General features: G+C 43.6%; 1 protein-coding gene across 1 annotated transcript in view; it reads left to right on the forward strand.

Annotated features, from left to right (window-relative positions):
• Positions 1-27,636, forward strand: part of ATF6 (activating transcription factor 6) — a gene marked incomplete at both ends in the record, with an annotated part of 73,699 nt that overhangs the window by 43,940 nt on the left and 2,123 nt on the right. The window contains one exon of the mRNA XM_079536197.1: positions 15,342-15,426. Within this exon, the coding sequence (XP_079392323.1) occupies positions 15,342-15,426 (85 nt within the window). The remainder of the gene's footprint in view (positions 1-15,341; positions 15,427-27,636) is intronic.

The following is a 27,636-nucleotide window of genomic DNA, read 5'->3' on the forward strand; positions in this document are numbered from 1 at the left end:
CAGTAGGCCCTATTCTCTGAATGCAGTTTTTTTTCTTCACTGTGTTTTTATCCAAGCATCAGGATAGGCCTGTTCCAGAAGTATATCCACTGTAGCTAGTTCTTTCAGAGAATCCTGTATGGATATGCTCTGTCTTCATAGCAAGAAGGGCTCATGAGCAACTCAGTGTCTGCACCATGAGAGCCCTAGGTGGAAATGGCTTGTGTTAAATCACGTGGGAGTTTGCTTAGCAAAGCTCTGCTGAACAAAGCTCCACTATCCACAGTAAAGTCAGGAGTGTCAGTTATCAGAGAGGGGTGTCTGATAAAACTGAAAAAGACCTCAAGCTGTACACAGACCAAAAGCTCCCTGTGTACAAGGAAGGTGCAATGTCCATCTTCTCGAGTCCAGCCAGGCTTCTATATATTAAACAGTACTCTTCTGTGAGACTCTAGAAATGGACATTCCCAAGCTGTGCCTCATTGATGGTTCCTTCCCTGAAGCTTTGGCCAGTGCTGAGTTTCCTGGGCTGAGTCACTTGTTAGCATCTGTGAGGCACTGTTTAAACTTGCCAGGGAATCCATGCGTAGCTTTTCTTCTTTCCAAGAACAGTCCTGAGTGCTTGGACCTGGAGATTTTGATCAGGGTCAGGAGATCAGGAACTAATCCCTGGGCAGGTGATTGCTGAAAACAGGATTGGAAAAGAGGCATTTTGCTGTTTCTGGCAGTCTGGGGCCGACATCTCTAGAAAGGTATCTCCTTAACATTAGGAAAATACATCATGGGCTTCTCTTTGCTTTTGCTAAACCATGTGTTTGGTATGTGCTTACCAGCTGTAACTCTCCGGCAGGCAACCAAGGCGCTGCATGTAGCGTAGGTAAGAATTTTCCTCAATTCTCAAGCCAACATAGAGAAATGTGGATAAAAAATGAAAAGGGACATGAAGGTGCTGTTGTTTGTGGAAAACTGGGCGGATGTAACACTTTTCTTTGTGTAAAATTCTAAGGTAGTTAATTGTGGCTCTAGGAGAATAATAATAAAAAAAATTGTAAAGAATTATATTTGCAGATGCAGAAAGGAACCATTTACGTTCAGGCAGAACACAGAGGTAATACTGCAAGTGCTGAAAATGGAGCATTAACCCAGTTAGAAAGTCTCTGGTAGCCTTGTGACAGGGCACGTCTGTTTAAGTGTCACGTTGGTTTATGTCTGTTTGTTGTGACAATCCAGGACAGGAGTTACCCACAGCATGTCATTTGTCAAGAGGTTAAAACAAACATGTAAAAAGTATATATGCAATTCCTTCTTGTTATCTTGCATGTGCAAGTCTGTAAGAAGGAAAGTAAGCATGCAGACTTTTTCATGGAGAGCAGTCTAATGTCCCATATGTTGTCAAATAATCAGTATTTGACTCCCTCCAGCAGCCTTGTCCCTTCTCTTGGCAGGTGTAATAACCATTACTGCCCATCATCCTCCTGCAAATTCAGGACCTCTTCACACGTCTCAAAACCAACAGCCATTATGACTTACAAGTCTCTCCAGGTCTGAGTAGTTGATGTAAAAACTTGCCTGTTGGCTTATGAAAGTCAGTTCCTGTAACTAACTTAATTCTCTTAGGAAATAGGAACCTGAGAATAAGATGGGTATGGGTTAAAAGGAAAGAAAAAACAACTCTGAATCTTAGCTGTGGCACTTCAACTTTTGTCTGATTTTCGTCACCTTTACTTGCTTGTAGCACTTGCTCTGTTTGAAAGCATACTGCCAAAGCCTCGATGCACCTACTTTGTATGAAATCACACTATTGAATTCAACCCATTGGCAGTAAGTTAACATGTGCCTTGTCTGTGTCTCCATCCCAGCAGTGGCATGTGCAGTTTTTCTAGGGCTGTGTGCACTGCAGGTATGCTTGTAAACACATTTCTGTGTGATCATAGATGTGGAGGGAAATGATCTGCAGCTCGGGGACTGCCTGAAGTTCACACTGCCTTTGTGCAGGTTCAGGGGTAACTCCGCAGAGCCAGAAGTGGTTCAAAGGGCAAGGAGGAATGTAAGCAAAAGTGTGTGTGTCCACCAGAATGAAGCAGCATGAAGCTTTTATTGTTCTCTCTATCCCCTCGCATTGAAGGCCTGTTTAGTTAAATGGGAAACATTTATCACTGATAGAAATTGTGTGGGTATGGGTTGTGAAACTCAGCCAAAAGCGACTTAGAACCTCCAGAAGCCCTAGAAATCACCAGGAAATTCAGAAGCCTGCTGGGGTGTACATCAGATGATGCTAGTCATGTTTAAGATGTTTTACATTCTCCATGCTCTTCCTGTTTTCTTCTAAGCTGGTGGTGTGGGTCAGGAAAAAGCTGAGTAGATGATATATCTTCTGGCAGCAGTGCTGGTGGTATCTTGAACCGGGGGAGGGCATGGTGATGTGGTCGAAAACACACTGAGATGTCAAATTAACAAAATCTACATGCAACAGAGAAGTTTGGTTGTGTTATGTGAAATTAGAAGTATTTATTGCATAAGGCTCTTCAAGCTTCTTTGTGTCCTGTGCTGTCTGGTATTTTCATTGGTGAGTTAGGGTGACAGAATAGAGACTGTGTATTGAATCGGTTCATGACAAGCTGAATGGGTCTCCAGCTGTGCTTGAGGAGAGGATTGGAATGTAATGCCTTCAAGGTGCTCAGTACTTCTCTGATACTTTGCAGGCGCTGTGGTAGTCCATGATGTTCAGTCTTTTTGTATAGAGTTAAAACTACTACAGTAGCAAAAACAAAAAGAGGGTAGGATTCACACAGGAGTGTGGTTCAGAGGTCTGTAGCTTTAGACATGCCTATGCAATTAATGTTACCCACAGTCAGATCAGTTGTTTTGCCTGAGCACTCATCAACTCAGTGCCTAGGAGTTCACAGGTGTACCTACTGATTCAGGCATCATTTCTTGAATCTTCATTCTGTGATCAGAATTACAGTAGAGCCTTTCTTTGACCTGAAAGAAAAGCCCCCCCAGTTTCTCCCACCTCTCCCAGACGCCTACTGCTACGTGGACTGAACTTCCTTCTGGGGGTGACTCTCCTCCAGATTCTGAAGGGAGCCTAGACTGCTCTGTCAGGCAGCTAAAGCTGGAAAAAATTAATCTCACCCTAAGTGGGGAGATGAAAGGCTCCTATTTGCTTGAGCCATTATGTTTTAAATGTGGTTAAGAGTTGGCAAGTACTGATAGAAGAAAACATATTGCTCTCCAGGAAGAGCAGTACCCCGGAGACTGTCAGGCCCGGACTGCTACAGCTTGTGTCTTTTGAGTAGCGTGCGAGGAACTATCTCCCTACATATTTATCTTCCAAAAGCTGACCTTTCACTCTCTTTAATCTGATGCCCATGATGTGGCTCAGCCAATTGCTGCAGCAGAGTGTGGTCACACACACTGTCACGAGATGTGCAAGGAGTGCAGCGTTCCTGCACTACTTTACACCATCCTGCATCAGCCCCTGCTTATCCTTTTATCAGTTAGGCTTCCCACACAATCCAAGTGAACTATTGTCACAGGAGAGAGCTTTTTGCATAACAGCTGTCTTGGCTGTGAAAGTTTTGGCCCCCACAGTGCTGTATGAGGCTTGTATGAATTCCCACCGCTGCTCAAAAGTGGAGGATGCCTTTCTTTCCCTGGCTAGGTGAGCTGCTTCCAGCAATACCAGTGAGAACGTGAGTCACTGCCAGAAGGGAGAATTGCTGTTGTTTCCGTAGTTGTGCGTGCTGGTGTGCATCCTTCTCTGAGCCATTTAATGTTCTCAGAAAAATAGCTCATGGAGAAGCTGAGCTGCTTTTCTGCTATTTATGGAAGTCAGGGGACTTGTAGTTGTCTGACAGCTGCCAGAGGGTGGCAGAGGGAAGGCATGAGGGCTGGGGAAGGAAGAAGGAAGCCTTCCTCTTTGGTGCCCATGAGAGGCTGGGCTGCTCAGCTCCCTGTTGGCTGTGCTGAGCTGCTCTGAAGTGCACTAATCCGGGGTGTCTGTAGGTAGATTGAGGGTGATTAAGGAAGAATGCCCAATGTCAGGCATCCAAATCCTTCTTGCCACCAAGTGTGAGTTAATTACATAACTTATTTATGCCTGTAAGGACTCCTTTCCATTGGATTATTTTCTTGTTTTGGTGTCAGGTTTTGTTTTGGGGGGAAAAAAAGCGAATGTTTACAGACATTTTTCCCCTTATAAAATGAAATCTGTTTCTAGAACTGATTTACGTCTTCCTCAGCAACACTAGAAATCCAAACAGAGCAGGCATTTGGCAACAACTCTGGACTCAGAACTGAGATTTAAAAGTGAAATTCGGCTACAGACTTGAAGAGGAAGAAGCTCGTCAGGCTGGGGTAAATGCAGGTCGAGCAAACTAACAGCCAAAAAAAAATGAAAAGAAATTTCATCCTCACACTCCTGATTTAACTGAAGTAACTAGTGATAGAGGTGACAACTTCTTTGACAATATTATAGTGAATACCTCTTTAATTAGAAGAAACTATGAATAGTTGATGAATCCACAGCCATACAGATGTCCTGGGATCTGCAGAATGAGAAACATCTTTCCAACAAGCATCGATAATGCGATCCACATTGCACAGTTTAAAACACTGCCATCAAATTTCAATTCAGCCCAGTGCATCTTGATATTAAAACCTCCTCGTCTCTGAACTGACATTTTAAGAAAAACAAAAGGCAGCTTGAATTTGGAGCACCAGCCCTGGCCCCTGTGCCAGACCACCGTCCAGCCATCACGGCGTAGGAGCTTCGCCTGTCCCCGCTGCCAAGACGTACAGAGACCCACCCAAGTCTAAGCTGAAGTCATTGCAGAGCTCTCGGTAAATCTAGGGGATTCAAGGAAAAATGCAGCCTTGCTGCTCGCTGGGAGGAGTGTTTGTTTCCTCATTATCTAGTTGTTTCCTCCTGTATCTTGTCTACTGTCTATTTTTTGTGGTTTTGAAAGTGGTGTCCCCATTGTTGGGAGTTATTTAAAGGCTCGCTTTTATTCAGCTATGCCAGAAGGTGGAAGGAGTGGGAGATCTGTAGAAATAGATCTACATAAATATATCACATCTGTGCGCGTGACTGTAGGTATATCACATCTTCCTACCTGTGATGTAATCCTCATTTCTTGTCACTGCTGGGAGATGCTTCCTTCATCTCAGTGAAAAAGAATTATACTTCGGAGGATAACCTCGAAGATAGAAGTACCTCGGGATAGAAGGATTGTGATCAGGAGGAGATCTGCAGAGAGTTAACAGTGAGAGTTGCTCTTTCCAGAAAGGGATTTTTCAGTCTCTCTAATATATGTCTGTGTAGCCAATTTGCTTTGCCATTAGGAAAGATTTGTTGCTGCTAATTTCCTGTAGATATGTTGGTCTCTCAGAAGCAGCATCTTTCTGATGATAGGTTAGAATCAGCCTGCCTCTGTCTGCTGCTGGACAGTCACAGGCAAACGGTAGCGAAGTGTGCCTTTCCAACAGGGAGAACAGAGAGGAGGACCCTGTGTTAATGAGGTCTGGGTTTTTGCTGTTGGCTGGAACCTTCACAGAGCAGAAGTTTGATTTGTAGAACTGGAATGCTTTTATGCAACTTTAATTGCATCTATTTAATAACAATTTTGACCTAAAGTTAAATTTGGTTACTTCATTCTGTCTTCTCATTAGTCTTGAAAGCCATTCCTTATTCTTGCTATTCATTGTTATTCTCAGTTTTTCTTTCCATCTCCATGTGCATCATCGGTGACTGAGATGTTAAGTTGCTATTGGCCAAATGTTATTTTATCCTCTCAAACTGTATGAGAATCCATTACCTGACTGTGAAAGACACACTCTTGGAAGACACAAAAACATGGAAAGTAAATCCCATGCTAAGTTTTCAGCTCCATAATGCAACTGCTGACATTCAGTATTTGGGCTGAAGAAGTGCTTAATCCCTTTGTGGAAGATGATGGACTGAGCACGTGCTTTTTAGAAAAGTCATTGCTGTTCATACAGGATGAAAGAAGACAGTAATTCCAACCCAGGGGTAGATTTTGTGCCACGTGTTCTAGGATAGAACACAACATAATCAAATGAATTGTCTTCATTTAAATAAGGTTAAGGTTGTAACACAACCAGTCACTTGTTCCTGCTTGGGAAAACTAAAAGTTATTATTTAAAGTTCACTTGCTTTCCTGAGTACCCGTGTGTGTGGGCACATGTGCTGTGTAAGAAAGCATGTAACTTCTGCTTTCCAAGGGAATTCCTGCATGAAGAAAAGCTGTCACCAGCATGCAGCGGAGTTGGCTGTGGCATATCGAGTGGGCTCCAAAGACCTCTAAGGATGGAGATCTCACCACATCTCTGGACAAAGTGTTCTGGTGCTTTGCTGTCTTTTGTACTTGTTAAAATGAGAAAGCAGAGTGCAGCTGCACTAGCAAATGGATTTTGAGCCCCAGTGTCATGTTGATCCAGCATTTGGAGAAAGCCTCACATAAATTTCCTTTCACTCATCCAAATTTTTTTTCATGGGAAATCTGGTCTAGAGAGAAATAAGTTGTTGTGGGGTTTTTTGTTGTTTTTTAACAGTCTAGACCATCTCATGATGCTGGATCCAAGGAGCATGTCCATAAAACCCACATTGTTTGTGAGCTTTGATTGGCTCTCTGCTTTATGTGGCAGAGCTGCAAAAAGCAGAACAGCGGAAATAAGGTGTTTGTTGGTAGTAACCCTGCCCACTCCAGTTTGTTTCACTTGAGGCTCGGTCTCCAGTTGGGCTATAATTCTGGGAATCCAGAATTTGCCTTCAGTAAAAGACCTGAGGTCTTGCAAACAAATATAGAAACTTTGGGTTAACATTTTGTTAGAGAAGCAAAGAATCTGGATTATATCCTCTTTGGTTTTCCTGGACCCTATTCACACGCCCTACCTAAATTACATGTTTTTGCAATTACAGATTGCAGTTGCAAAACTAATAGCCTGCAGATGTTATGCAAAAGCAGAGCTCTGATGCAGTGAATTAGAAAAGGAGGGGAATATGTTTTATTGGTAGTAGTAATAAAGCAGTTAATTCTTTTTGGGTCTTACAACTTGTAAAATCTACAAAAATAATTGACAGATTCGCCTGGAAGTTGTGGATGAACTACATTTTTCTGCTTATACCGCCAAGGAGGACACAAAATAGTGGAGAAATGTCATTTTTAATAACTTAGAGGGGAAAAAAAAATATTATTAAGGTGCTAGTTTGTGAGAGAGCCTTAAGAAGAAAATCTGATGCTTATCAAACGTAACAGGAAGAACTGTTCAACCAATATAATCTGGGATATTTTCTTTGTCTTCATATACACATATTCTTTCCAGTTTATCTTGAACTTCAGTTTTCACAAATAACACACAAATTATCAAAGCAATTTAATTCCTTAGAAATCTTCATATATGATTTTAACCCAAACAGTTTACTTGAACGTAGAACTCTGTTCTTCACATCCTCTTACTTGGCGTTTAGGAATTTTTTTTTAATCAGCTGCCAAACCAAAATTACATCATAGCAAATGCATGCATTGTTCTTTACTTTTGGGTCTTGCAAAGGAGTTCTGCAGAGAAGTGTAATTGGCTGCATTTCTGTCCAGTCTGTCCTGTGTCCTCCTTGTTCACAGGGGGTTTGGTTTTTCTCTCCTGTGGCTCTTCTAAGGGGGGGGGGGAGGGGAGACAAACCTTAGGAGTACATTTACAGTAGAAATAGAGTCCAAATGAGGTGCCAGCACCTCCTTTTCCTTCATTGCCATATGACTGGCATTACTGTGCCTATTTGTGTGCCCTGACTACTTTACATACACACAAGGTGTACACACAAGCTTCTTCTAACTGTGATTTCCCATAGTATTTCCTATTCATGAAAGAGTGCTGTTTGTATCTAGTGCCTTTTATTCAGGATGTGTTGCAAGTCAGAAGTGAGATTCAAAAAGCTCAGCTAGGAATGAGGCAGGTATGCCTAAAGTAATTACGGTATGAGAGCTTTGCAGAGGAATGGGAGGACTGAGGTCATTTGGCAGCTGGTGTCACTTTGTTAACAGGATTAAGATAGACGTTTCAGTAGGACATAAGGTCAGCTGGCCTGGCTTCTGGAACTGTGCTTCTATTCTGATTCCTGAAGAGAGACAGGAGCTCTTGCTCAGAGGCTGCAAGATAGATTCTGCTATTTGACTAATAAATACTGAGAATTATCAGCATATTTCGCTATTATCTTAAGTCTCTTTAGCTCCCCCTATTTGGCCTTGGAAGGTGAATAACGAGATCATAAATCATGACAAATTAAGTCACGTTAATTTGACATCTGCTTTTTAGGTTCCTTATGGTCTTTAAAGTAACATAGCATAAATTTAATGCAACAGGTGAAGGGACAAAATGAAGTAGTAGTTCCTGCACTAGTGATGTTTGCTGTCTTTGTAGAGAGGACTCATAGTAGGTTTCCATATCCTTGTTAGTCTCAATAATTTTTTTTAGTTCTTAATCCAGAAGACGTCCTTGGCCCCTGGTTCTCCTTTAGACTGTGCACGTGCTTAGCACTGCCCTTCATCGACCTGCAGCAGTGCTGCTGTTGGGAGAGAGTGGAAGAAACTCCTCAAAAAAGAGCCTTGTGGTAGGGTGAATTTTCCATTCCTCTGAGGTCTCTGGGATTTTCACAAGGCTCTGGTTCACACTGAGATGCTTCCCAGTTGGTTTAGTTTTGCAGCCCAGGCCATATCACATCTGGCAGTAGCACAGTTGATAATAAAAGGCAGTGAGGACCTCTCCATTAAAGAGTTTCTCATGTGGGAACTGAGCTGGATGGCCATTCTATCTTCTACAGCGATAATGTCCAGAAGGAGCACAGTTAGGTGTTATTTATAAGAGTTAGACTGGGAACGTCAGAAAAAGTGTAATCTTACACTACAGGACTTTTTATGGACTGTGGGATTGAGTTATTTCTGTTAAAACGCTTAAATAAAAAGTATATCTCATCACTTCATTGCTGTGTGCAATGTATAGGCTGTAAAAACCACCTGTGCATAGAAACACTAGGTTTGGAACAGCATTGGTGTGAATAGGAACGCTTCTGGCCAAAGTAAAAGCAGAAAAAGCAGTTCTTTCTCATTCCTTCTGAGAGCTTTCCTGTTATGGGACAGTTTCCCTTCTCCCCAGTCTCAAAATAGCATTAAAATTTAGAAAAGAGTTAATAGAATTTTGTGGTTGGGAGGTGGGGGCTGAATTTTCAGTTATGAACTCTTCTGTAATGTGCAGCAAAATCAAACAGATAATATGTGCAGCGAATATCATTCGGTATGTACTGAACTGACACTTGTTCAAATTAAGCTAAATTGTTATAATCAAACTGAAAACTTCAGAGCTACTGCTCTGAAAGTGGCCTTTCAAGGTGAATTGTCAAGAGATTGTGCAAAGAGGCTCAGACCTTGTGAATTCTTAGTGCAGATTTCCTGCAGCTTCCTTGCAGTAGTTGGGCCATCTTCTGCTCACTTCCATTCACATCTTTGCTTGTCATGTATTTGCTGTGAGGATCCTTGATGGGGTGGGCAAATGCACTTGGTCTTATAAAGCTTAGTGCTGAAATAATAATAATAGCAAGCAATGCTCCTACTCTGAAAACAGTGCAGCTTTTGCAGTTTGTGATATAATGTGTAAATGCTGTGGCTGAGAATCACAGTTTATATAGAGCCTTTAACAGTTTTCCTCTTTCGTTCCTTTCTCTTAAACCCATCCCCTTACTTTTCTGATGCCAGGGCCGCGCTGCACTGGTAGGACAGAAGTAGCTTTGGAAACACCCTCCGTTCTACAATGACTGCCCTGTTTTCATGTCCTCTGGTAGCACAAGCAATATTGCAGAACCAATGGCATTTTCAAACGGCCATTGGTGAATCCATCCTCAGGACACCATCTGGTTGCCATCACCCAACCCAACAATAGTGACATTATACAGCCGTTTCCTGTACAAATTTGTAAACTGCCATACACGTCCTTTGCAGTTATTCTTTGTACTGACAGAGGAAACCAGAAACAGATAGGCCAAGATGTGATTCTCATTTACACCGTGGTCCTTGTTGTGTGCTTGGCAGTGTTAGGAGCTGCTGTGGAAAATGAGGGTAAGCCTTTAGGCCGTGGGTATGCTGGAGTAAGATCTCTTCCCTGGGGAATAGCTTCCTTTTGTGTCCAGAGCAGTGTGCCGAAGAGCAACTGAGGTTCAGGTGCCACTGTATTGAGAACCAGGTTCCATCCAAAGGCCATAATGCAGCTCAGGTTCCTTGGCCTGCTTAGGAGATCGGAATGGAAATGTCATGTCTCTGGCAGCAGTCAGGCAGCCCAAAACAGTTACTCTGAAATTATCAGAAGGTGTGAACTCTGTGGTAGAAGAAAAAAGCTGGCTCATTGGGCCTCCCAGTAGCCCTCCTGTCAGCTCTGGGTTTTAAAAAGCTTATCTTCTCAATGATTTTCCCAGGGCAGCCTCTGGAGTTGATGCAACTTTTTGGGACTCTGGAAGTACACTTTAGTTTCACGTGCCAAAAGCATAGCTCTAAAGAAGTTCCAGTCTCTTCTCATTGATCTAAAATTCCTGCAGATGTTCAGAAAAGCTAACTTTAAAAGATGGTGCCTAGATTTTGTGCACAACTTTTGTATATTTGCTTTGTATCCCCTTCATCCTGAGGTTGTTAGGCATGGTTGGGTAGTTGATAGGTAAGCTTTTAGCTATCAGGACTTGCTGGACACTACCAGGGGTAGCACAATTAAATAAAAACAGTGCCTCCAGCAGCTTTGGGGAGGTGCCAGCATGAAAGCTGGATGTGGGAAGTTCCTCAGCCGTCATGGGCAGAAGTTGTAACAGGCTCCAAGAATCACAGTTGTGAAGATTTGAGCTGGAAGAGGTCAAGGCATGATTCCCCAGGAGACCTGTTAGTCATAAACGGATGAACAAAATGCCCAGTTACAGTATTTGTTTATTACAAGAAAATTTCTAAAGCTGCCTCAACAGAGCTGGCATGCTGAGGTGCCTGGCTCTGCCTGCCCTCTTTGCTTTGCCTGTGTCTTTGTTAGCTGCAATGTTCTAGCACATTGCTTGATTCCAAGGCAATGGTAAAGATCAAATCTCCTCATCGGGGCAGATGGCAAGAGCTGCACTCTAAGATTTTCCTGTGGTATTTTAATCCAGTCTCTGTGGAGCTTTTGTTCCTGTAAAGTAACAAATGTCCCTTGTTTTTGAAAACATTGTCCTTAGTTTGTCAGAGATGAGCTTCTAATGGAGGGCTGGGCTCATCCCAACATCTTGGATCAGTCTTTGTGAGAGGAGATGCAGCGTTAGGGCCTGCAGCTTCCACACTGTAACAAAGCACGCTTGGATCAAGTCATGTTCATTCTTCTCAGGTACGCAGGGCTATTGAATAATACTTATCCGTTCCTAAGCAGATCAGCTAAGAAGGTAAGAAAAATCTCGAGAAGTCAATTTGAGAGAAACGTAACATCAGGGTAGGAGAAAAGACAGCTCCTGCTGAGCCTGGAGCGTTCCTTTGTGTCCCATGTCACTCGGATATTCTGCAAATGTGTGTACCTCTCCTCTAAACATTTCCCATGGCACTGATACTGTTTTCTTACATCACAGCCATGCTGTGAGGTGGAGGAGCTCCATTGGTGTCCATAGCTATGTGGCACACTGGTCCCAAGGGAAGAGTTGTTCCTGGGTGCAGTGTTGCTGAGGGACCACATGCTGCAAAACCCAAATTGTCAGAACTGCCAGTTCTTACCATATGAAAGGCAAGTACCAGCTAGGAAAAAAAAAAGGAGAAAAAAAAAAAAGAACAACAACTTTGGAGCAGCATGTTTTTTCTGCATCTAATGAAAATGATATGCAGGGATGTTTACTCTGTTCTAGGAGAGTTAGAAAAGGTCTCTTTTTATTGAGGGCTAAGATTGCCTGCAGGTTGTCATGCATCTAGTGGTAGGTGCTTTAAGAAACAAGCCACATGTCATATGACTCAGGCTGGAACTGTTGGAACATCCAGCCTTGGAATATTCTAGCACAGTGGAATAGGGTTTCCATTGCCATCTGACTGTGGGGGTTACAGATACGTGAGTCTCCAATCCTTAATCCCTGTGAGAGTCTTGACATTGATCTTATGGAAGAAGCCTTAAAATCTCTGTTGTGGTTCCATGTGCTGCTGTGTCCAGGAGCAGATCAGCAGAGACTGAAGTAGCTAGGGAAGAACAAACGTTTAGTGAGAATGTTCATTCTATAGCAGTACCTAATTTCTAAAAGCTTTAATTTAACTTTTATAATTAACTGCAGTTGATTCATCCTAATTATCTAGTGCTCTGAATGTTTTGTGGTGGCTAGGATTGATAAATGTGATCGTTATCAGATGTTTAACAAATAACTTCAGACTTCATCCCCAAGAACAAATGTGTTTCTGTATCCCAACTTAATAAAAAGGTAATACATTTGTGGCTGGATTTTTAGTATCCATGTCTATATTTATCTATCTGTCCATCTCAGCTGACTTCAATAACACCAAACTGTAGTGATGATCAAAAGCAAAATGAGAGTGCTGAAGCTTGGGACTCATTTGAAATATTGTCTTTCCAGGCCGATATTTTTTCCAGTCATTCTGCCAGCACTTTCAGGTCTGAGTCGTCTATTTAAATTGTCATCCCATCTAAGTGCAAATCTTGGCCCAAGCCAGAGCCATCTGTTGTTGGGTAATAGTTGTGATTTATTTTGCCTCTGGTTGACGGTCATGCTCGTGAGCCAGATGCTGACTTGTAGGATTTGCTTTTATTCATTTTCAGTTTTATGCCATGTATTAATATCACAAACAGTATTTTAATTTTAGATATTTTTGTCTAGTATTTAAAATTAGGGATGAATAATGCCGTCACATTCCCCTCAGGGTAGCAATTCAGCATACTTCTGAACAAGGTAGGAAAGGACAAAATGTTTTACACATGTTAATAATGCATTCACATTGTGTTCCTAAATGTTTAAATTCTTCCTAATCACTGATATTGCATTCATTTGTGTTGCATACACAATTAAGTATTACTTTGAAAAAAACTTCAGGACTGTTTGGAGCTTTCTAGGCTGCTGAGAATGCTGCAGGTAGCCAAACTTGTCGAAATATTTATGACACTTTGCATCACTGATGCAAGTTAGGACCAAGTATCAGAGGGACTTTCCTGCAAATTGAAGATGACTAGGAGATGGGTACATTTCTTTAACTCCAGGTTAAACAATAACTCATAACAGTCCTTTGTAGTGAAGATGGGCTGCATCCAGGTCCCAGACAGTCTGCTCCTCTCGAAGGTCGGCTCCTGCCAGCACTTGGAGCTTACAGCTGACTGCCTGTTGTGTGTGTTTTCTCCAGAAGAGTTGTGCCACAGCTCCAGCGCGTGCTTGGATGCACAGGCGTGAGTGGAAATGACTTCAATGTCTCACTATCAGCTGTGGGAGCAGCAGTCCTTCCCACGCTGTTCCATTTGCACCAGGAAAATGAAGCAGCAGCAGGTGAATTGCTGCTTGGATGTACTCTTTCCTGTGCAGTTTTAGGAGGCGTTTCAGAATCTGGAATTTAAGGGGAAGTTAATTTTAATGTCTTGGCTAGCAGAGCAGCATCACTGAAGATGATTCCCTATGCAACTTTCTTCAGACCCAGTGGTTGTTTGGAGGATTTGCTAATTACAGTGCACAGACGAGAGGTATCAAAGCCCCACTCCCTCCTCCTCTCCATGTAGGTTTGTGCTCTGGGCACCAGACCTCTGACCAGCCTGGATGCTGCATCCTCTCAATTTCTCTACCTTTGCTTTCCATTTGCTACTTCACACTGACCTTTCAGAAGTCAGCCAAGAAGGTAATTAGATAGAATGGTCCTGAATTAGATAGAATGTCCTGACATTGCTGTTGATTTCTGTAGAGGTTACTCCAATTATAAAGCTCTTGTGATTGTTCTGAATACATTTGATGCGTACAGTAAGTAAAGGTGCCATTAGAAACAAAACTAAGCCGGTCTCATAAAGATATCATAGGAGTTTTGCAAATGGAAAAGCGTGGAAACGAGGGATCAAACTTCCTCCTGCTGTTTGCCCATGTGAGATACATGTCTGGATCTTGAAAAATAAAAGGCAGATGTTGGGTCTGGGTTTAGGGAGGTTGCAAAAACTTTTTAAGGAGCTGGTTGGCGTACGTTGGACATGATGGTACCTGTTGGTTTGGTTCTTCCCAGTGACTCAGGCTGAATGTGGGAAGACTGGCATTGAGAGAGCAGTAAACGCATGGACTGGGAAAATAAAGCTTTGGATTAATTTTTGGGGGGCTGGCAAAGATGCTTAGTGATCGGCAGGATTTTTTTTCACTTAGAGCTTGAGTTAGGAATTTACACTGCATTTGTGAACTCTATAAACATGATCCTTTGCTCTTAATTACTAAGAGGGAAAATATGCTTCCCTCACAGCACCCACTGCATATTGAGGTGTTATGGTGAAGCAACCTGCAGGCAGAGGAGCTAATCTTTGAAAAGCTTGGGAAGTTTTCCATGTTCTTTGTGGTCTTTCTGTGGTTGGGGTCAGCACAGCACAACACAATCTGAATGATAAGGAATGAACCAGATTTTTCCACACATCAGCCTGAGCAGTTTGAATTCGGCTATAGTTAGGAAAAATAAAATAAATTAAAAAAAAAGAAGAAAGGCTGCATTTTTCCCAGGTCTGCATCTGGAGCTTCTGTAGATGCAGCTTCTGCTATTACAGCCAAGGGTTGTTTGAACGCTTCTGTTTTACAGCAGCACCCAGCCACCTCACTGTGAAATAAATTGCTAAGCACAGCTTTGCCGTCAGACTTTCTCAGTAAGTTTTTGTCAGCAGAGCTCATAGTTTGCTGCCCATTGCAGCCCTCACTGATACGGCCCTGCTGCAAGAGGCATGTGGCATGAGTTGACACAGATAGAGCAAGAAGATATTTATATAGAAAGCAGACAGCACTGCCAGTAAAGGCTCCAGTTCAGCAAAGCCCTTAACCACATGTTTAAATATCATTGAAGTCAAGCTCGATTACTTTAATCATATACATAAGTACTCTGTTGAATGCGGGTCTAATAGCAGTTTCCATCTCTTTCCACATGATCAAGGCTTTTTCGTATTGTGCTGCATGAGATAGGGATTTCTTCTTGGTTACACAGCATGAGCAGCTGCTGTGACTTTTGGAAGACTCCCTCTACAACTTGAAATTGCTAAGCTGTTGTAAATAGTTTTACACTGAATGCCTGTAGCACAGAATGGAAAGGAATTTTCCCAGCTCTGTGCTTCTAGGGTGGATTTAACAGATCTTTTCCCCTGTTTTTCAGGACCACCTGTTACTGCCAGCCACCACACATAACAAGACTAGAAGGCCAAAGATGTCTATAGTGTTGCCAGCTGTAAACATCAATGGTAAGTGCAAAACATGAAAGAGAGATTGTTATGAGAATAATTTCAAAGAGATGCATCTGACTTGTGTGTGGAAACCAAACTTGGATCACACGTTGGTTGTTACAGCTTTGAAAATGAAGTGAGATTGGTCACCTCTAAGCTGTGGTTGCCAGGGTGCCCCCTGGAGCTGGGGTGCTGGCATCTCATCCGTGCCTTTCATCCACGCTGCCACGAGTGTTACCCAGACACCTCTGGCTGCCTTGCCCAACAGTCTACAGTCTCTCTCTGTAGCTTCCTCAGGACTCGATGGCAATGCCATTCGGTCATGGTGATTTATACATAGCTGATCAGAGTTGCCAGAACGTGACCTAGCTTCTCTGATGTGGCATCTGTGTAGTAGAAGTGCTGAGTGACGGCCTGAAGCAGTGATTGAGCACCTGGTGGGAAGGAGGGCCAACCCAGGGGTGCTCAGGTGCATGCAAAGAACCTGAGCGATGGAAGGGCTGGAGCCAGGATCCACCCCTTCCCAGACTTCATCTAAGGGCTGGCAGGGGAGGTGGGGGTTTTTCTCTGGAGATGCTACCTGAAGCCTTCCAAAGATAAGCAGCTATTTTCATTCATTTCTGCACCACAGCTGCTGCATTTGGGCTTGTCCTCATTTGCCGCAGTCAGAGACTTTTCCACTCCACTATTATTGCTATATTTTCCATCACATTGTAGCGTTAACGTACACGTTACATAACACGTACAAAGATTGAGTGTGGAGACTGTCCTTGCTGTCCCATTTGGGCTGCCTAGCAGGGCAAATTCCTTGGCCTTTCTGATGTGTCGGGATGCTGACTGCCTTCCATCAGCTTCTCAGCTGTTTACCACTGTGTTATACAATGCTCAGTGTGAGAGGGACCTCTCAGCACTGCACCGTCAGTATTAATAACAATCATATTCAAGGGCTGCAGGACAGCAGAGAAAACAGCTTTTCACTAAGGGCACGGGCTTGTTAGTGAAAGGAAGTGTTCTTGATCTCCATTTTAGTCCCACATGAGAGATAGGGCAAGAACTGAATAAATATATCATTAATTCAGATGCCACAAGGTTAAGGCATGTTTGGGAAAATGTCACTGTCACAGTCATCAGACGCATTGTGAACCCTGCGACAGCACAGACTTTGCTTACTGAATATCTGTACGCCGTGACGCCTTTTTAAAGCTTACATATTTTACAGTACAAACGAATCACAAACCCAAATGTTTTTGTGAATTCAGGCGTGCTGAAAACATTGTCTGATGATGTGAATTTCCATAAACAAACAAACAATCCGTTCAGGCTTCCAGCATTTTAATAATTGCGCTTTCCTGAGCACTATGGTAAGTCGAGTGTGGTGGTATACAACCAATTATCTGAGGGGAATTTTTGTGAGATGTGTCAGAATTATTTTTGGCATTTGTCAGTCAGAAACTCCCTTTTCATGTCCCTTACAAAAATCCTTTCTTGGCTGAGCTGAATTAGCAAATAGGCAGTTTATCACTTGGAGAGCAAGCTCTTATTTCTAACTTACAGCCTATTTATTCTTAAATGTTATTGAGTCTTAAGTATCTTTCCAGTTACTGGAGTAAATATGATTTGGAAAATACACATCAGAGCCCTGTGATGAATCTTATCCTTCATCATTAGTAAAACATTGTGAAATTGTAGTTACTGGAGTTCTTTGGGATTGTTCTTCAGAACATCGGTATAATCCAGGAAATAAAAAATATCCAGGGATTTGGTCAGGGATGTTGAAATGGAGCAGACACAAGGATAGTGGCTAAATAAACAATGCCATCAAACATTTCTTCCCCTGTGGCACTCAATCAGGTGCTAGGAAGAAATTCCAAGGTAAATAAGAGGTGGTGGATAACTTGGCTTCATTTTTAATTTGTTTATTAGTAGATTACTAATAGGAGGCTGTTAGCTAAGAAGTTGTGCCTGGAGAAGAACCATTTCTCTGCTTTGAGAACATTGCTTCTCCATCCTATCCTGCCTCTACAAGGGCTCATACATCCTAAACAAGCATCTGGCAGTTTGCTGACAACAAAGCTTTTCTCTCAGGTGTTTGCGGGGAGAAAGCCCACCTTAGCTCTTCATCCACCTGCAGAGAAGTGGCTGCTGGAAGAGGCTGGGTCTCCCTGGGAGGATCTGGCAATACTTTCAGTGAAAGAACTTGTCCCCTCCTGCCTTTTCTCATGACTCAGACAGTTCTTTGAGGGAGAAGGGGATCCTTTTCCACTTGCACTTATTTGCTGTTCCTTTTCTCTGCCACAACCCTGGCAGTGGAGGCGAGGAGAGTGGAAGTGGAATGGCCTCTGCTTTGAAACTTCTTCAGAACTTCTTCATTTGCTTTCTTCTACAGGATCTTCATTTTATCTTTGTACCAGAGTTTACCCATTGCTCTTTTCAGATATGAAACAGCGTACAGTTCATTCAGAAAAGAACATTTTGAACTACTCGGACAGTCTCTTTCCAGCAGGACTGTCATCCTTTTCTGATTATGCTTTGAATGCTGGAGTGCCCTCTGAGCTCTGTTACAGACTCTTCCCATGGCTGATTTGAGCAGTTCCCATTGACAGCAGCAGGAAGAGAGAGCAAATATGGACAGAGGTTGGGAAATAACATGAGTTGTCGGTCACTGTCTTCTGTGACTGTGCATGAAGGTTAGTGACATAGTTCTGCAAGGTTTGTCTGGCTCTTTTCACCAGTGTACAAACAGAGTCTACTTTACAGTCTGAAAAACATTTCAGAATTCTTCTTGGAGGGAAAACAAGATATAAAGCTGGCAGCACTAGTGCTTTTCAGCTAATGGCAAGTATCAACAGAAAACTTTGTAGTAGGAGTGTGTGTATGTGTGGGTTCAATACGATAGAAGTTTAAGTTGGAGTATTTAAGAGAATACTGTGCAAAGCAAGAACAGTAAGACATTCCTCTTAGAGACAAAAAGTTGATAAAAGCTATTCATTGCATGATATCAATGCTAATGCATAATGCATATCAATGCTAATTGCATGTTAAAAGAGTAAAAATGGCCATTACCTTTTTTGCCTCTCCTATGTAGTCTGTCTCTTGTTCAGCCTGGGTTGTCCCATGCATGAGGACAGCTGGCAAAGTCTCCACCGAGGGCTTCTGTGCAGGTGCCTGAAATTGTGTGAACTCTTAAGTATTAAGGTGTTAAAAAAAAAAAAAAAAAAAAAATTTAAACAAAACAAAAATCAATGTTGATACATGTTAATCCCACCCCTCTTTACTTCCTCCCCACCCTGTTCCAGCCCCCTTTCCAAGCTCGCTGGGCCACTCCTGCAGTTTGCAGCCAGTACACGCCATCAGCTCCTCCATTTCAGCCTCCCCAGACGCACGCTGCCTCTCACCCTGGTCCCACTCTCCTCTTGGCTGCTGTCACTCAGTACTAATCTCCCTTAGGCTCCTGCAGCCAACTGTGTCCACATCTTAACCTGCCCTTGCCCAGCTACAAAGCCCCAGCATTTGTGAACGCAACCAGCACTGGATTGATCTGTCTAGTGGGACATAGGAACCCCAGGGCTGGTAAGCCTGGAAGGGAAAAAAAGCAGAGTTGTATAGTCCTAGTCTTGCTGTACATGGTTCTGGGGACACCACTGGTATGCCTGTGATGAGAAGTTATTCCAAGAAATATCTCGCACTTTCTCATGGGAATGAAAGCCAACGGCAATTTACAGTTAAACTTAAGCTTTTGTTTTTGAGCAAGTCATGTTTGTTGTGCTGGATTGCAACTATTATTTTAGAAATCTAACTATGCACTTGAGACCAGTTAAGTCTCTAGTAGATTTCGTTCCTAAATTTGCTTTTATTGTAACTCAGAGTCTTGTTGGCTCATTACACCGGTTCCAAATTGACATAAAGGCGGTGCCTTTCATTTCAGTTTAAATGAAAACATCTGCCATTAGCCCTGTATTTACTTAACTGCTGTAAAAAATGCAGCGGGTTATAACATCAATCTTTGGATCAAAATAATCTATAGAGTACAGCACAGCTAAGCCACTCTTCCTACCCCAAGCAGGGACCTTTAGTCTCTGTGGGATGTCTGCAGCTCTGCAGTGCAGCACACACCACCAGTAGTCCTCTCTGTGCGATGTACAAAAGTGAGAACATATGTACAGCCGTCTGTTGTAGGAGATAGCATGCAAAGTTTAGCCAAAGAAGATGCTCTCTTTACTGCATTTCTTCTTAGGATAGTGCCAGTGCTCCATGTCTTGGAAGAAGCACAGTTATAGAGTCCTTGGCCTTTGTGCCAGTTACAGATGCGGTGGTGTTAGTGCCATTACCAGGCCCTCGCCCATGTGGAAACCAACCAGCTGGGTACTAAGCTTCAGATTTCCTGTTTATTTCATAAGGACTTGTGTACAGTCTTCAGATAGACATGATTTGACATTCTTGCTGATATGGAGGTGAAGGGCTGTACATTCTCGTGGAACCCCCAGGCATCCTGTATACCAAACTAATTTCCTTGTGCATTAATCTCTCCCCTTTCCTTTGCTCATAGTATGTAAATGTGTAAGTCAGGACCAGAGGCTGTTTACAGGGAAGCTGATTCATGCAGGTCAGTTCATCTGCCAGCATGTGGAATAAGTCACAGGAAAAGGTTACTGAGTTCTGAGCTGCCACTGATCCCAGAGAGAGCCGCTGCAAGGAGAATGTAGACAGTAAGGATGCCGAACAGCAGGGATTTCAGTTGCATAGCAAGAAACAAGTGCACGTACAGTCAGCAGCTAAGTCTGAAGTTCCTTGTTTTCTTGAGAATTGACAGCTGTGACAGAGTTTTGAATTTTCTACAAGTGTTCTGGATAGGTCCTTAGTCTAACGTCACTCACAATGGGTCTTGATTTCAGTCTGCCTTTGAGATACTTGTGCTTGCCCTCTATAATTTATGTGTTCCTGGATAGACTTCTCTTAGGAGTTGCTTTTTGTGATGAAACACAGCACCCAAAGAGTGCTGAGTGGGATGGAGAGTTTTGCAAAGTCCATGTGCTCTGTTGTGTTGGGCATCTTCTGATCGCAGCCACTTCCTCAGCCTTCCTTCGTCGAAATTCTCATCCTGCCAATGTGACAGACTTCATAAGTCTTTTCATGCTCTAAAATAATGCACATTTCAATTCAAATGATGAACAGCAAATCTAATGGTAAGGCTTTTTGATCAAAACTGGAGGGATTTTGCCATCAAGCAGCATGAGTATTTGCATGCAGCAGATGTCCAAGGCTGGTAGCAAACTCTGAGAAGTCTGTAAAGCAAACAGAAGCCACCCAGGCTGAGAAGGAGGATAAAAAGAAAATCTCTTTGGGAAGTGATGATGTGCTATAAGTTCCCATGTCTTGGGGTTAAATAAATACAGTCTTCAACATCCTCTGCCTTGGGGTCAAGTGAACAAAAGATGCCATTTCCGTCTTTCAGAGTAAGAGGCAGAATTCCTTGTCACTCATCAGATGAAGGTCTAAAACCATACACTGGTGAACAGCTGACTTTTCTGAAGGTTACTGCTCAGCAAATACTCTGTCTCCAGGTGTTGTTGGTTCACTCTTGATGCTTAGAAGCCAGATCTTTGTTCCTGTAGCTTCCTCTCTAAGCTGCTGTGCTTGGCCTCAGGCTGAGAATCTCTCATAGGATTGTTGGTCGGTATCACAGATGTCCTTCACCCCTCATGCTTGTATTGAGTTCTACTCTAGAGGTTGGGACTGAAACCTTGCCGAGGAATTTTGACTACAGATTTTAGTCATACTGTAAGATGTTACTGTTCTCTTTTCAAGTCATATTGTAAGATGTTACTGTTCTCTTTTCAGAGTGATGTACGCTAATCTTTCCTCTCTGCAAAATTGATCGTTGCTGAATTGACAACCTTTGAGAGATGCTGTGCTTCCCACCAATTTTCTCTTAATATATGTTGTCCCTGACAGGAAAAAGATGATTAAATTATTCATAGAATTATGACAGAAATGGTTCAAGTATTCCGCACACAAAAGCAGTGGAATCTGTGTCACTTGAGTTCATGTTTGTTTAGTTAGACAGGAAGCGATCAAGAAATGAAATCATAAAGACTTACTCCCCAGTGACTTTTCATAATGGTCTGTTTACCTAAATTGCTAAATAAGTAACCTATTTTTATGTGTTCATAAGAACAGGAAGACGATTTCAGTAGATCTTCTGTGTCTTTTTGCCGTTTCGTTATTATGAAAATCTCTTGGGTTTTGTGTGATGTAGCAGACCAAAGCCCCAGCACGACTGGTCTTCTCTGTATAGACAGGATAAATGCTGCAGATGGCATTTTCTTGGGAACACGCTGTCCGAGAGGGATAGAGAATGAGTCATAAATTAATTGGACTTCACATCTAGTATGTCAAATGCCTGTGTAGAGTTATTACACCAGATTGTTTTTCCATATGAAAGGCAAGCTATATAAAATCCCCAATGTAGAAGAAAAAGGAAACCCATGACGCTAGCTGCCAGTGTGGATGCTGCGTGCCAGAACCCAGTGCGTGTGTCTCACTGCACAGAGCCTGCCCTCTCGATGTCCATCGCTCCTGGAGCTGACACTGCCATGTGGGTATGCTCTCCCACCAGGCTGCAGAGCAGACTGCAAAGCAAAGAGAACTTTTCAGTCCTGAGGTGAGGTGGTGTTCGCCATCTCAGCTGCACCAAACTGTGTTTGTGCAGCACGTCGTAATTCTAGCCTTCAGTCCAGCTGATCTGCTTTGATACGTTTTCAAGTGTTGTAAATTTAAGATTACATAATTCCTCTTAGTGTTAAATTAGACGTGGCAAATACACTTTTATGTTTGTGATACGTAGGCCAGCTTTGATTACTGGTAGCTCTTTATTTCTGCTGTGATCTGAATCATAATTATCCATAATGAGCTCACCCTGTAAAAACATCAAGAAAAAAAAATTGCAAAGAACTGGTAGAGGAGGTTCACATTTATGAGTTCTGTCTTGAGGACATCACTGGAGCAAACCTAGAGATTAGGAAAAGCTCAGCAGTCTAAGACGGTCTTTTTCTGTGTTTGGATTGCAGTCTCTAAGGAGACTGCAGCCAGCGGGGCTTGCATGATTGCTGCCCTGCTCTCCGCTCCCAAGCCCGGTTTTCCATGCAGGGACTCTTCCTCACCCACTCCATAGAACACACCTTACCTGTGCCTTCTCCCAGCTGAGTCTCTGTAGCAGTCAGACAGCAGGGTTGCTGTGGGAAAGCATTTGAAAATGCATCCTGAGATTTTCAATTTCAGTCATCCCCGGCACGTGGTTCCACCATCTGCCTCTGTCCTGTCCCTTGTTCCGCAGCAGTCCATGTGAAGAGGTGGTGGCATGTGCCTGCACAGCAGCAGTGCGCTCTGGGTGGCTGTGGATGGAGAAATGATCAGCAGTCTGAGCTGCCCCTTGCTGTGCAAAAGAGGCATCTCTGGTTCAAGGCAGCGTTCCTATCTTGAAGCCATAAATCTCCTCTTGCTGTAGCTGGGAGGCAGAGGCCTTTGAAAGTGACTTGTTTTTATTAGCGTGCCTCATTCACATAGGCATTCTGCAGCGTATGTGAGTGATTTATTTGTTTTAATTAACTGGCAAATGTATTGCATCAGGGAAGCTCACATGGAGGAAAGCAGTTGCCCCATGCAGACAAAAACTTGCACGGAGGTTGCGTGAAAAATGTTCTTCTTCGAGCAAGGGCTGATCACAGTTTCTAAATAAATGAGGTAATTTTATGTATCCAAGTGAGACAGGTGGAAATTTCAGCTCACTATCTGGATACCATCCAACCTATAAAGGCATTTGAACTGTAAGTGAGTACAGGCTTTCACCAGCCTTCACTCTTAAATCAGTGAGACACTTCAACATTAGGCTACAAGTGATAGTGGGTGATAGAGAAAGTCCACGCCAGTGAAAAAGTGATGGCTGCCTATTGAAGAGTAAGAAGTCAAATAATTCAGTTAATTTTATCAGTAACTGCCTACAAGTCAAAATGCTGAAGTACATACTGCAAGTCAACTTCAAAGGGTAAGGGCTGCGTAAGGATGGGAAAACATGCAAAGCAAACACCATAGGATAAAGTGCTGGCAAATGGTATGGAGATTGATTAAAGAGTAAAGCCTCCATGCCAAAGGACCATTAAAAGGACCTTAGAAAATCCGGCAAGCTTAAATAATACATTAAAGTAGGTTCTTAGAAATAAGAGCTCTCTTAAAACAATGAGAAGGAATTAGAAATAGCCAAACGAGGGAATTAGAAATGGAGCACCATTTCTGGGAGGCTTAATATCAAAGCATAAGAAGTCAAGCCAAAAGTGATACTGAGGAACAACTTGTTTAAGGCATGAAAAGTAATAAAAACATTTTTTTCAGAGGAAGCCTGCCAGGGAATCTGTGGTGCTTGTAGAGGACCAAGGTGTAAAAGAGCACTTAAAGTTGAAGTCAGTGCTGTTGAAGGAAACCTTGAAATGTTCTTGTGTTGGTGTTAACCACAGAGGATATATAAATATCAGAAGAAAGAAAAGTGACAAATGGGGTCAGGAGCTGTAAAAAGTCAAGTCTCACTTCAGCACACATTGGCTGAAACTGTTGAGAGTTAAGCACGCCTGGATGGACCAAGAGAGCAGAGCTGCTGCAGTGGTAAGTTGTACCCAAGTGCTCCTGCTAGCTCCTCGTTGGGCACAGAAGGGAAGGTGCCCATTCCTCTTAGTCCTGTGCTGCCTCACTCAGAGGAAGAAATCCTCCAGCTCTGGCTCTTGAAGTAAGCCTCCAGTAGAATGAATGCCTTTTTAGGCTGGTCTCCTGTGCACTATTTGTCTTGTAAGTGGGTATGTCTCGTCTTGCAGACCGTGTGGGGAGTTTGTTTACAAGTTCTGTGCTTCCCAAGAAGCCATGGGTGGTTCTGCCTAACGGAGTTGCTCTCTCTCCAGCCTCTTTCCTTTCTTTCATTCCCAAGAGAACTTTCTGTGTAGCAAAACTGTGCCTTGCCTTTGTTTTCTCCTTTTTATTTCAATTCTTCATGTAAACGTTGCCTCAGCTGGTTAGATTTCAAATATGGCCATAGCTCTGACAGCAAGCATGTGCACAGCCAGTGCAAATGCCTTGGTGTTTGCAAGAGATACTCTACCTGCAGGAACTTTAAATTATGTGCCTGCAAGGATCAGTGCTGCTGATCTGCTCCTCTAGAGAGGGCCGTTGGCTTTTTCTTCAAACCAGCAAGAGCAATTAGTCAACCCAGACTGGGCCCTCTCCGTTGGCTACTGATCTCTTGATCTGCAGGCCCTGGCCTTTTCCATGGTATGGGCTGAGGGCACATTGTTCTCCTCAGCCACAGCCATTGACTCCGTTATTTACTTAGGAGGCCACAGAACTTGTTTCTTCCCGTTTTCTTACTTTCTCCTCGTGCTGTGTATATCCCCCTACGATAGCCCCTGGCACCAGTGTTGCAACAATTTGGGCATGGGAAAAGGCCCTGTCTCCTTGCTGACAGCCTGTGGCTTATTCGCATGTCCTTGTGTGGTCTGCAATGTGCCTGGCCCTGGTGCAGGACCTGCCCTGAGAAATGGAGACCAGGCACTGTGTTGGTGCCTCCAACCTGGCTCCCTCTGTAATAGCTCTATAGATGAGTGTGTGCTCACTGCATCCCTCGTACACCCCCACCAGTTGCTGAGGGACAGGGAGTAAAAAGCTGGTGGAGAGGAAGAAGGAAACATCCAGATCTCCCCTGACATGTGCCGGGGACTGAAGGCAGCTGAGTCCACAAGGTTGCAACTGGTTTGCTTAGAAACAGTTGCAAGCAGCAGCCTGCTTTTAAAAAGAAGTTAGCTGGAGTGTCTTTACTACTTTCTCCCTTGCCTCCAGAAACCCTACCTAACAAGTAAATCTGTGAATATTTCAGAAGCCCTGCTGCCTGCTTGCAGTGAGTGTATTTTTAGTCTTTGTAACTGTTAGAGCAACACTGCTTCATTTATCTACTTATTTGGTAGTGTGTAGCAACCCTTCAGCCGGAAACGTTGTCCAGATGCGGCGGCTGGGCCAGTCGGGGCTGCTCAGTGGAGATGGAGAGGATCACAGCACAGATAGGGCAGGGAAGCCCCAGCTTGTGTCTGGGGACAGAGCTGTGCAGAGCAGCTGGTGTCCTCATCTTCTGTGAAGTTTGTGCTTCCTGAACACTGTGCTGCCCTAAATCCATGTTTTGGGCCAGGACAGGCTGCAGTATAAATTGTTTTGGTAGGTTGATGCTAAATCTTTAAACCAGACTTCAGCATTGTGAGCTAGCATGAAGCAAGTGTGCCTCTGATGGCTCTTTGAAAACTGCTGAGGTTCCTGCTAGTGTGATAACAGGGCTGCAGAAGAGCTGGAAGTGTAAATTAATGCCAACACAGACTCTGTTGGGAGTCTGATGTGGCACAACAGACCTTGCTTGTTAGAAGAACGGTGGAAAATACAAAGGGGGGTGTTTTGTTCTGCACAGATGCTTTTAAAAGAGGCAGCGGTTTTGTGTCATCTTGTGCATACATGATTCCCTGGCATTTGACATCAATTAAACTAATTCAGTGGACCCTGCACTATCATCTACACAAGGAGAGGTGATCTTCTGCTCTTATGTGTATTTCTGACCGAGACAGGTAGGTAAAATGCAGGTGGGACAACTGATTTCCCTCCTTGTGTCTTACCAAAAGTACTGAGGACATGTAGTCCATATCTGACAATGCACTTGTTTGTAAGAGTGACTTCCCAAGAGAGCAGTGCTGGGGAATTGGACATGTGTTCCCAAGGCCAGGCTCACATGCTGGGAGTTTGGTAGGGCTCAAGCCAGCGAGCTCTGAGAAGATGCAGTCTGGGAACAGCAGTGCTTGGCTCAGCTAACTCACTGTTATTTTGAAGTAATCTGTGCAAAACACAGCCTTTAAATCTGGTAACAAATAGTAACTGCAGCACATACCTTTGGCCTGGAAAGGATAGTTTCTTACTAACGCAGGGAAACACTGCTTCACTGTCAGAGTGCAGAGCCCTGGAGCAGGCTGCCCATAGAGGGTGTGGAGTGCCCTTCTCTGGAGATATTAAAGAGCCATAAGAATATGCCTAACTGTGTCAGCTGCTGTAGGGAACCTGCTTTAGTTTAGGATTGGACTAGGTGGCCTCCTGCAATTCTGAGATTAAGCCTGTCTGGGAGTTTTATTCTGTTGTCGCGTGGTGTGAAAGGCTGTATGTTCTGAATGCTGGAGAGGAGCAGTAAATCTGTTTATAAATCCTGACGCTTCTGCAGGACATCCTGCAGCTTATTCAGCTTATGCCCAGCTCAGGGCCTTCCTGCACAGGTGTCTGCCTCTTCTCTCATTTGGAAGTTCATCTGCTGGCACACCGTCAGAAAGACCGCCAGCTTTATCCCTTCTCCTGCCTGAGAAAGAAGGCTGGTTTGTATCATCCCAGGCCCCCTTCCATCCTGCAGCCTGTGGGGAGCACAAGCAGCATTGGGCTCAGCTCCTGCCATGCAGACATAGCAGGGCTCGGTGGAACTGCACTGTATTCTCTTGGCTTGTCCACAAAACTGATGGTGGTGTGGTCACGAGACCACCTAGTTTTAAAAGATCTGATGCAGGAATCACCAGGCATTAGCATTAAAAACTTGGTAAGAGTAAGACTGTTTTTCTTGAAGCTGAGCTGATTATTTCTGGGCCTGTTGTGATGCTGGCTTATACACTGTTCTTTTGCAGCCCTCAAGCTGCTTCTGCCTGGCCCCATTTGTACTCGTGCCTTTCAATTCTCCTGAGCACCGTACTTCGCTCTTGCCTTTGCTGAAGTGCATCCTGATCTTGGACAGCTTCTCTCTTTTATCGAAGCTGTACTCCAATACTCCAGGGTGGTTGAAATCTCTCCAGTTTCCCATCTTCCAGAAACCTTATAAGTATGCTCTCTATTCATCATCCAGATCATGAAACAATTTAATGGAATCGAGCTGAGGCTGGAGCCATGTGGAATCATTTCTGAAATGCCTGCCCATTTGCCAGTGAGCTGGTCTTTCCACACACTGTGCTACGCTGACTGCATCCAGGTCACACTTGCTCATTGCTCCTCTGAGCATCACGTGCAGAGCATCAGCCCCTGTGCTGCTGGGCTGCAATGGCCAGGGCATGACCCAGCCGTGGTGGCAAGGTGTCAGGGGCTGGCACGGCTTTCAGCCTGCTCCTCCGTACAAGATGCTTTGAACAGGGA

Source organism: Tetrao urogallus (assembly GCF_951394365.1).
Source record: "Tetrao urogallus genome assembly, chromosome: 5".
Lineage (NCBI taxonomy): Eukaryota > Metazoa > Chordata > Aves > Galliformes > Phasianidae > Tetrao > Tetrao urogallus.